The 11,541-nt window shown below is 43.4% G+C and overlaps 1 protein-coding gene across 1 annotated transcript in view; it reads left to right on the forward strand.

The window, feature by feature from the left end:
* USP12 (ubiquitin specific peptidase 12) overlaps nt 1-10,188 on the forward strand; it is a 105,855-nt gene extending 95,667 nt beyond the window's left edge. The window contains exons 7-9 of the mRNA XM_086714772.1: nt 2,976-3,173; nt 5,637-5,715; nt 6,957-10,188. Coding sequence (XP_086570898.1) covers nt 2,976-3,173; nt 5,637-5,715; nt 6,957-7,058 — 379 coding nt within the window. The 3' untranslated portion in view covers nt 7,059-10,188. The remainder of the gene's footprint in view (nt 1-2,975; nt 3,174-5,636; nt 5,716-6,956) is intronic.
* The last annotated feature ends 1,353 nt before the right edge of the window (nt 10,189-11,541 follow it).

An 11,541-nucleotide genomic window follows, 5' to 3' on the forward strand; every position in this document is an offset into this window, starting at 1 on the left:
TGAGCCAAAGTCTGACCCAGAGCAAGCCCTCAAGACTCTCTTCAACTTTCTGAAGGCGGAGAGAGGCGAGGAAGCTGCAAGAGAAAAATTGGAAGCTGCAGGGGTGGGGGTTGAGGACAGAAGCCGACTCTGTGACGTGAAAGTAAAGGCGAAGCAGCCAGTGCTAATGTAGAAGCTACAGCAGGTTCTCCAGAAGGTCTGGCTAAGATCGTTCACGAAGGTGGTTGGTGTAGACAGAGCAGCTGTCTGTGGAAGACGATGCGTGCCATCAAGGACTTGCACACCTAGAGGGAAGTCCGTGCCTGCCTTCGGAGCTTCAAAGGACAGGGCTCTCTTGTTAGGGGCTAACGCAGCTGGTCACCTGAAACTGATGCTCACTGGCCATTCTGAAAATGCTGGGGCCCTCCAGAATTACGCTAAATCCGCTCTGCTCTATAAATGGAACAACAGGGCCTGGATGACAGCACATCTGTTTACAACATGGTTTACTGAATATTTGAGGCCCACCGTTGAGATCTTCTGCCCAGGGAAAAAGCAGAAAAAAAGATTCCTTTCAAATTTTGCTCTTCATCCATCCGCTGATCATGCTGCCTGGTCACCCAAGAGCTCTGATGGAGATTGTGCCGAGATGAATGTTTTCGTGCCTTTTGACACGGCGTCCATTCCACAGCCCGTGGATCAAGGAGTCATTCTGACTCTTATTTTTTAAGAAATACATTTCATAAAGTTGCAGGTGCCACAGACAGTGAGTGATTCCTCTGATGGATCTGGGCAAAGTAAATTAAATCCCTCCTGAAATGGAAAGCCATTAAGAACAACGGGAAGAGGTCAAAATATCCTTTATAAGAGTTTTGGCAGAAGTTGATTCCCACCCTCGGGGATGACTTTGGAGGTTGGGGATGGCCGTGGAGGCAGTCACGGCGGATGTGGTGGAAACAGCGAGAGAACCAGGACTAGAAGCGGGCCCTGAAGGTGGACGGCGTTGCTGGGATCTCGCGATAGGACGCGATGGGGTGAGGACTGCTTCTCACGGCTGAGCAGAGAACGTGATTTCTTGAGATGGAATCTGCTCCTGCTGATGATGCTGTGAAGCCGGTTGAAGTGTCAACGAAGGATTTGGAATACTACACAAACTTGGTAGTTAAAGCAGGGCAGGGTTTGAAAAGACTGGTTCTAATTTTGAGGAAAGTTCTGTGGGTGAAATGCTCTCAGACAGCATCTCGTGCTATAGAGAAATCGTTCACGAAAGGAAGAGTCCGTCCGTGTGGCAGACTTGATGATCTTCTTTTAAGAAATGCCGCAGCCACCCCAACGACCTTCATCATCACTACCCCCATCAGTCAGCAGTGAGCCAGGACCCTTCCCCAGCAAAGAGGTTATGACTCGCTGAAGGCCTAGGTGATGGGTTGCAGTTTTTCACAATGAAGTGTTTTTTAATTAAGGTATCTGCATTGTTTTTTTCTGGACGTAATATCGCACATTTAATGGACACGGTATAATGTCAACCTAACTCTTATGCGCACTGGGAGACCAAAAATTTCATTCCATTGGCTTTATTGCAATGCTGACTTTACTGTGGTGGTCTGGAACTGAACCCATAATACCTCTGTCGCATGCCTGTCTCTAGGATTTTCCCAGTTTTTCACGATCTAAAATAACTCTAGAAGTGAATGTTTTTCAGACGTCTTGTATCTGAGAGGATATATTTAAGTTCTAGAAGTTGGGATTACTGAGGCAAAGGCCATAAAGACTCTTAACACTGTTAGCTTTCTTTCCGGGCATGAGTATGTTTGTTTTTTCTTGCTAATGTTTTTCAAAGGCCAGGGTAGAATAGTAAATGTTTCCGGAACATTTACTATTAAATGCCCACCGCATTTAAGATCTGTAGGATGCAGGTTTAGCGAGATGCTACAGAATGATTTTTGTTTTCCCTTCATTAGGGGCAATGGCTTAGTAAATTTCGTTTTTTAATTAATGAAGTGTTTTGCTTCATTGAACACATACGGAATTCAGTGCTGCAACACTTGTCAGGTATCTGTCACGTGCCAGGCACGTTGCTCGATAGAGAAAGAAAATGAAAACAAAATAAAAATGGTTTCTCCCTGGCAAGATTTTAGACCCTAGAAGAAGAGAAAGACCCATAATCATCATAAACATTTGATGGGGTCATAAACCGTACATGCATAGAGTGAATCTAGAAAGTGCCGACGGGGGATTGAAGAGAGGGGTTACTTGTGTAGGGTGGGGACAGCGTTTGAGCTGAGCCTTCAGAAGAATAGGCTGTCATTAGGAGGAGCCAGGAGTGCGGAGTCCTGTCGGGGCGAAATGACATTTAAGGGCGTAATAAAGATTATTTAGAGTGTGGAGGATAGCCAGTGTTTTACAGTAAAATACTCAACCCTAAATTTGCAGGTCATTTTTACTCTCTTTTCGAGGATACACGTAGTCCTTATTCCTAATCGGGAGTTACTTCTTATCTCTGGCAAACACCTTTCGCAGAATGGTCTTTCATGCTTTTCTCGTTGTGTCAGTCTGTTACTGAATTATATAGACTGATGGGACAGATGGATTTCAGTCTCCCCTCACATCCAAAGGAGTTAGCAGCTCTAAGGAACTGGTTCTCCTCCACCAATCATAGGCATCATGTGCAGTTTGCCTTATCATTAGGGACCTGTATTTCAGAATAAGGATTTCTTAACAGCGGACTGATGTCGTTCATCTATTTTGAAGCCGTATTGAGTATGAATTAGATTTATGTGGTTTGTCAATGACAGGTGGGGTGGGATAGTCTTCAGATGTTCAGAATGTTGCTTTGCCAATATAAAAGTAATTGGTAGAAAGATGCAAAACTGGGCAGTGCTGGGTTATTAAAACTACTAATGGTTTGTTAATGGAATCCTAAAGTTTGATAGTTCTTTTAAGGACATGGTGTGAATGTCTTTTATGAAATTCTGTCTCCGTGTTTATTTGAATAGGATGAAAGTTAAAAAACTGCCCATGATTCTAGCCCTGCACCTGAAGAGGTTTAAGTACATGGATCAACTTCATCGATACACAAAACTGTCTTACCGGGTAGTTTTTCCTTTAGAACTTCGTCTGTTTAACACCTCTGGCGACGCAACCAATCCTGACAGAATGTACGACCTCGTCGCCGTGGTGGTTCACTGTGGAAGGTAACTGCATCCGAGGGACGAGCTGGCAAGGTTCTTGGTCTGTGGGGCGGGCGTTCAGGATGGTCCTGGTGTAGATCTTTCCTGATGCTCCCAGGTTGTCGTGTCAGGATAGGTTGATTGCAAGATGGATGTTTCAGATACAGTGCGTTTATCATTTCCTCCTTAAACTTTGGTATACTGAAATATTACTGCATTGAAACATTACTACATTTGGTTCCACGCCTCTGTGTTCACGTAGCTACTAGATGTGTATCGCTAGCCGTAACTTACTGCTTTGTGTTGTGTTGTTTATCAGTTTGTATGTGTTTCCCTTATGAGAACAGGCACTTCTTAAAACAGGAAATGATTTGTCCGTTAACAAAAGAGTAACAACATTTAGGACGCCTGGGTGGCTCAGTGGGTTGAGCGTCTGACTCTTGATTTCAGCTCGTGTCATCATCTCACGGTTTGTGGGTTCAAGCCCCACATCAGGCTCTGTGCTGACAGCGCAGAGCCTGCTTAGGATCCTCTGTCTCCCTCTCTCCGCCCCTCCCCTGCTCGTTCTCTCTCTCTCTCTCAGAATAAATACAGATTAACAGCATTTAAAAGTCTTTCTTATTTTTTATCAGATTTATCTGTAGTAAGATTTCACACGAGAGCGTAGATGGTTTACTTTGCCTGCATCCTTTAACCGTCGAGGACGCTCGTCCTCGGCAAGCCCGTGCCGGTCCAGCTATGCGTTCTCTCTCCTCAGTGGTGCATAGATTTCTAACAGGTGCAGGTGCTTGCAGAATTCTTAAGTGTGACCCTTTCGGCCCGTCTCAGGCCCCCCCCCCCCCCCAGAACCAACCTTCCTGGAGTCCTCAGCCCTGTCCCTCCCACCTCCTCTCTCGCCAGACGGCGTCTGTCCGTTCCACTGCGCCTGTATCTCTGCTTTTATGTTCTGTTTTGCCCCGAAATGTGTTTGTGGAGGGTTATCTGCTGCACTGACCGTGTCCTCGGGCAGGAAGCGTTGGTGTCTTTCTGATCCCCACAGAAAGCGACACACGTGCACGCGTTAGGCACTCACGCCCACTGCAGTGAGCGTGTTTTATGTTCAGGATGCAAATCCCTAATAAACGGCCTTCCTGGGCGCCTAGTAAGTGTAGGAGCCTCAGCCCTTCCTCCTCCTCCTATTAGTTTCTGTAACCGACTTCTGTCTGTTCTTCAAACCACCTGTTTGCCGAAGGAAAAAGCCGAGCTGCCCGATGCCTAACTTTTGTGTCCCCCACCTGCCTCCTCCCTCTCAGGCTCTGTTCCTCAGCCTTTCTGCGATTCTCTGTCTTTCTACCACCTTAAAAAAGTACAAAACAAAACAAAAAATAAAATAAAATTCTTAGCCTCTCATATAAACACGTGATTCTTTAGATGAACCCCCGAGAGATGGGCAAAATCTGTTTATTTTGGTTCTTATTTCAGAATTTTAGAATTAAAAGCCGCCTTAAAAAAATAGTTCTGAGGGGTTTTCGTCCGTGGGGAAAGAGCGGTCCTCTTGTTTGTGTCGCTTTGTCACCTCGAGTACTCGTCTCCCCCAACCGGGTCAGAGGAGCCGACACCAGGAGGCACAGAGGCTGCTTATTCTAAGATAATGTTCACATTAACAATACTTTGCGTGGAAAATTATCTCAAATTCTATACTATGACAATTACAATGGAATTATAATTTAATGAAGAATTATGTAGAAGCTTTTTATAATGAATCATACTTAAACGGGGAGAAGTTGAAATCTTCACCACGTCTTTTATAAAGCAAAGGATTTATTGTTGTTGAAGAAACAGTCCCACATGCATTTTTATGAGTTTCTAGATTTCTTTATTCCAGATTTGTTTAAAATGAGACGGAGAGACCATTCCAATAGTGGTGCTAAGATCTAGGTACTTAAAAATAGCACTAATAATACTAACAAAATGTCATTTGTTTTTAAAGAAGTTTATGAAGGTCAAGCTTGATTGATTTCATAACTGTAGATTTGATATCTTTGCTTGTTTAACTATCACACGGTACCTTTCCTCAAGAGGAAAACTTTTCCGAAGAGAGTAAGACTTAGAAAAAAATTTTTACTTGTGTTGTTCTGTCGTTTAACTCAGACAGTGACACCCCCACCCCCCTCAAAATGCTAGAAAAAAATGTATTTACATTTTTCATAGAAGCAAATTTGAAAATTATTTTAAAAATAATAAGTTAAAAAAGACAAATAATTTTAACAGTGTAACTTCATATAAATAGAATGCTGATTATATCTTTCAAAGTAGAGTGCTAATTATTTGATTTTAAAATAGAATGCCAGTTCACATCAATGTGGCTTGATACTTTGGGGAAGGATAGGTAAGGACTATTTTTATCGGTTTCAGTTATGCTGCTTTATAGAACGTGAAATTCGGGCATAGAAGAATGATGTTAATAAAACATTGTATGAAATTAACTTTTCTTTCTCTTTGTTTTAGTGGTCCCAATCGAGGACATTATATCGCAATAGTTAAGAGTCATGATTTTTGGTTGTTGTTTGATGACGACATTGTAGAAGTAAGTAGTTCCTGAATTTCTTATTTTTCTTCAAAGTTGGGTGTGTATTTCACTCTTCTCTTTTTTCTCCCAGCCTCTCATTCATATGACAGGTGACGAATATTAGGCAACTGTTGAGGTCTTCAGATTATCTGATTCCTACTTCTTACTCCCCAGCAGGCAATCCCAATGCTTGAATGGTCAGGTAACCTTTAAAATGCTTAGGATAAAACAAAAGCTTTCGACAACAGAGCTAGCTTAAAAAAAAAAAAAAAAAAAAAAAAAAAAAGCTTTCATTGTTTGAAAAAAAAATTGAGGTTAAAAAAATTATTGAGTTATAATATACATAAAGTACACAAATCTTAAGCAACAACTTGAATTTTCATGTGAACGTGCACGCACCCGTATTTGCATGCGCACGCACACACGCACACACACACACACACACACACACACACACACACACTAACCACTATCAAGATCGAGTGCACTTTCAGCACCCCAGTGAGCCTCCTTTATCCTCTTTCTGGTCCGTCCTCACAGCTTTCCTCCCTTCTCCCCACCATCCCCTTCACCGGCTCCTGGCTCTTTTGACGCTTATCATTCTCATTATTGTTTTGCCTCTGTTTGAATATAAATGGACTCGTTCAATATGCCTTCTTTTGTGTCTGCCCTTTTCCGCTCATCATTGTCTCTAGCAGTTTATTCGTGTTGCCAATAGTAGGGTTTTCTTTTTTATTGTAATTGCCCGTTGTCAGAACAGAACAAGTTAGAAGCTTGCCTTTTTGCCCATTACTGAAATAAAACTGCCTCCATGACCCCGGTGTCTTTTGCTAGACACGCGCACTCACTTTTCTTGGGTGTGTTAGGTTGGACCACCTGAAATTGCCATTTTCGTAGGTCACGAATGGTTGGGAATTCGTGGTTTCTTACAGTCCAGTTAGAAATTCTGTTCCCTAGGCATAGGATTGCTGGATCAAAGGGTAGTTTGTGTGTTCAGCTTTAGAAGACAACGTGACACATTCCCCAAAGTCTCCGAATCGTTTTACATTCCTACGAGCTGTGTCTGAGAGTCCTGTTTGCTTCATGTTCTTACCAGTACTTGGCATTATCAGCCCTGTTAACTTAAGCTGTTCTTACTGTGCAGAGCTGTTTTATAGCCCCAATGAAAGACACGATTCTAAGAAATGTGGGAGGTTTTATTGGATTGAAGCAGTTCCAAGAGCTCACTTTCGTACTAATGTTTACATTTTGCCCCGCAGAAAATTGATGCACAAGCTATTGAAGAATTCTACGGGTTGACATCAGATATCTCAAAGAACTCTGAGTCTGGTTACATCCTTTTCTATCAGTCTCGGGACTGAGGGGGACCGTGATGAAGAGATACTTTCTGCCTCATTTCTTCTCTGGTTATTTTGCAAAGGATCAAGCACTGATTTTTCAAGAAAAGAGAAATGCAGGAAGCTCAGGGGGCAGTAGCACACTTTGCACACAATAAAGCAAAGACTATGGATTCACACGCTCTTCCTATCATGGTAGTTGATTTATTTGCTCAGGTATCATGCCGTCCGTGCAGTTCCACACAACAAGGAAGTGAGATCAGAGATAGCAGCTCCTCTCGTGAAACCGCCTTCCAGTAATTGACATGCATTTTCTCTTTATTCGTTGCACCAGTAATGGTTTGAACTCCTTGGGGGTGCAGGAGAAAGAGTGGGAATCTGTGCTAGGTTGTAGCGATCATTTCGGGAGGTGATCCTGAACGCACCGCGTAAATTTGCCCGTGTCGAATACACACACATAGAAGGAACACCCGGTGGTCTTTTCAGGCGTAAACCAGAACTACACTTGGGCCCAACACTTGCAGTTGCCTTTCTGATGTAAAAACGAACAGATGACTAGAATCCGGTGTCAGGAAGACAAATATGTTTTGCTTCTCTGAAGAAGCTTATAATAATATACAGTATATGTATATGTAGGGAACAACTGGTCAAAAGTGGCTTTTTGTTTCCCCAAGGGGAAAGACTGGCTTTGTAATTATAAGTTTTTTTCTTATTTATTTTACTTAAAACTGGTAGAGTCTAAGTATTGTATGAAGTGCCCACGATTCTGTCAGTAAATTTGAGCTTATTTTTATTAGTTTTTGTCAATTGAACTCGTCCTTTTGTTTGTTTCTATTTTTAAGGTGAATTTTAAACCATTTTAAATCGTAAGATACCTTAAGAAAAATTACACTGAGAGGACGTAGATACTCTTTTTCAGGAGGAACTGATATCTCTGACTAAATATTTGTCCTTTTGTCATGGTTTATAAGTCACTGATTTTACTCAGCTTTAATTTTGTAAAGTAAAAAAACTTATCAATAACTCCCTGTCACGGTTGGAACGATCGATGAAATTCTGGTGCAGTGGTGGCTCACCAGTCTTCAGAATCCTTAAGTACCCTGACGTTTCAAGTTGCAGCCGTGTTCGGAAAAGTCGTGTCTTGGCAGTTGGCGTTCTTTTCGAATGTCATTCTTTACCCTGGGAAGAAGGAACCTGTCGTAACCCCAGCAGCCTGGGTGCCTAGCTGCAAACCGTGCGAGGATGAAATTTTAAGGAAGCAGACCAGAAACACGCGAAGCAAGTCCTTTTCTCCCCATCCTCCCCCCCCCCCCCCGCCCATCTTTGCAGATCTACTGGAAGAGTGTTCAGAAACTAAGCTTTGCATTTGTCAAGACTTCATTCTGTCGGGGGTTTTAAGAAGTAATGTATGTAATGTAAAGTGTATGTGAACCATTGTGGTTGACGCTTCCCCATGCCTCAGTGAGTTGACGGTGGCCGAATGTAACGTGCAGAAAATAATTGACTGTATATTCAGAATAATAGCAATCAGGCCTTGGATGTTCTTCAAGTCTTTTCAGGCAGTGATTTTTTTTTTTTTAATTGCTGTAATTTTCTAAACTTATTTTACTAATACTGTTGAATATGAAAAAAAACCACGAAAAAACATGTTTGTCTGCTGCTATTTATTAACATTTTATTATCTGTATCTTTTAGCTCAGGAAATGACTTCACCTATTCGTTCCGTGAACTGATCTTTAACAGGGTCGCTTGGCTAATGGGGCTGTTTAAACAGATACGCTGGGAGAAAAATTACGACGTATTTTGACACCTTGCTTTTTCAGATACAGTCGCTAAAGCCTTATGGCCGGCCGGAACGGGCTTCTACCGATCGCGATTGCGTAGCCCGCCTGGTTACAACATTGCACAGAGACTCACGACTGAGAATGCGGGGAAGGGGAAGGGGAAGGTCACAGGACGGGGGAGGTGGATACATTTTTTTTATTTTGAGGGCTTAAACCAAATTGTCTCGGAATTTACGGCTGTGTTTCCGTAGCTTTCAGCGCAGAGAAGGAAGTAGAGTGAGGCCGAGTCCCGTTGTTTACTTGAGTTAGGCCACAGCACGTATTAGAAAGATAGATGAGGTCATTTGCACAGAGGTACAGCACTGGGACGCTACGCTGTGTTCGTGTCTCCGTTTTGCATTGTAAAAACCACAGTAAAAGGCAAGGCGAAATTGCCTATCGAAGCAAGTTCTAGCATTTTCGTTGAGCTCCTTGGTAGTCGCACACTGTTCACGTCTACACCGTGTTTAATAGTACGATTTGTCAGGGGAGGGACTGTGGGGTGATGGGTCTCAATTTCCCTTTTACTCTTAGTACAGCCGCGTCTGCGTAACATGTTTGGAAGCTCACCCGAAACGCAGCAGACTTTAAAAGCACAGGGTTGGGGTTGGGGTGGGGGGCAAATGCAGGTATAGCGAGAGAAGGGACCCAGAGAGAAAGCATTGTGAGGTTGTTGGTCGACTGTGACTGAAACGAGGGGTGGGTTTACCTTGTAAATGGCGGCCGATTGCTAACTATGTACATGTTTGTTGGGATGGTGGTCCCATATTTTGTATATTGGAATAAAAATTTCCACGGGTCATCGTAACCGAAAGTAAATATGCTAAATTCAGTCTCACTGCTAAGTCGTACGGCTCCTGTCTCAGAAACTTCACCTGTAGACGATTGCTCAAGACGGGGGCCGTGAGACTTCAGGAAAAGGGAAAAAAGGAAATGTGTGATATATGGATCTTGTTGCCTCTACCGATCGGTATCGGGCTTTTCTTTTCCGTGGTGGCAGTAGAAAGACCTCACTTCCGTAACATACTACTCTTGATACTTTCTTTAAGGATACTTTTCATTAAAGATTCTCTCATGAGGTATTAAGCTGGGAGCCGGGAGGCTAAGGCGCTCAGGTCCTGGCTCCTCAGTGAATTTAACTGTGTGACCTTGGGCAAGTCACTTAACCTCTCTGTGCTTCAGTCTCCCTGTCTTGTAAAATGGGAGTAATACCTACCTCACAGGGTTGTTGTGGGGATTAATTAGATATAATGTCTGTAAAGCATCTAAGGTTCTTGAAGAAGGCGCTATATAAATACAAAATAATATCTATTAAAGTTGGTTTATTTGTGCTTGCGGGTTTTTAAGTGTGTTTTTTTCCCTAAAACGTCTTTGAGAATTGGAAGGGCAGACCCTTGAACAAACATGGGTTTGAATTGCGTGGGTCCTACTTGTTAAGCGGATTTTGTTCCTTAGACACGGTATCGTAGTACGGTGAACACGTTTTCCCTTAGGAGTTTCTGAACACTTTATTTAGCTTTATTGTAAGAACGCAGGTATGTAACACGTATCCAAAATGTGTGTTAACCGCCTGTTTATGTCATCGGTAAGGCTTCAGGCCAACGGTAGGCTATTAGGGGGGCGCCCAGGTGGCTCAGTCACTTAAGCGCCTGACTCTCGATTTCGGCTCCGGTCACGATCTCACGGTTTGGGAGTACGAGCCCCGCATCAGGCTGTTCACTGACCGTGTGGAGCCTGCTTGGGATTCTCTCTCTCCCTCTCTCTCCCTCTCTCTCTCTCTCTCTCTCTCTCTCTCTCTGCACCTTCCCACTTGCGTGGTCTCTCTCGCTCTCTCAAGATTTAAAAAAAAAAAAGTAGGCTATTAATAGTTAAGTTTGGGGGGAGTTGAAAGTTCAACCTGGATTTTTTTGGCTGCACAAACACGGGGCCCCTGACCCCTGTGGTGGTCCAGCTTCAGCTGTATGCACTTGGGGAACTGCCTTTACTGCTCTTGCTGCAAACTCGCTGCTTTGGTTACCCAAAGAGATTTTCCGAGAACAGCGTTCCGTGTGTGTAAACCGGCACCTGTAATCCCGTGCCTGCATTGGTCTTTACGTAGTAGCCTTGCCTTTCCAAAAATTCCGAGTTTAAAAATGCAAATTTAGAATCCTAGAATCTTACTGTTTTCAGCGCTCCCTTAGCCCTTGCGGTGTAGTCCTCGCTCCTGTAAAATCGGTCACTTGAGAATATTCACCTGTGCTTGAGTACTTGAAATCCCGTTCCATTGTTCAGTAACTTAAATTTCCATACCTTGCCTTTATTTATATTTAATCTGCTATATTTAATCCACCGCTCTTCATTCTTGGGAGACCTGTCCTGGTAACACTCTGATTTATTCATCTCTCTGGAACAGTGTTCTTAGAATAAGCTTCGTAACAGGTGAACTAGACCACCAGTGGGGACCTACGATTGCTTGCTTGCTTTCTATCTGTCTATCTAGTTTGCATTTATTTATTTTTGAGAGACAGAGCACAAGCAAGGAAGGGGCAGAGATTGGGAGACACGGGATCCGAAGCAGGCTCCAGGCTCCGAGCCGTCAGCACAGAGCCCGACGCGGGGCTCGAACCCACGAACCGTGAGATCATGACCTGAGCCAAAGTCGGACACTCAACCGACTGAGCCACCCAGGTGCCCCTGCATTCTCT

Source organism: Puma concolor, chromosome A1 (assembly GCF_028749965.1).
Source record: "Puma concolor isolate L17-30 chromosome A1, mPumCon1.1.hap2, whole genome shotgun sequence".
NCBI lineage: Eukaryota > Metazoa > Chordata > Mammalia > Carnivora > Felidae > Puma > Puma concolor.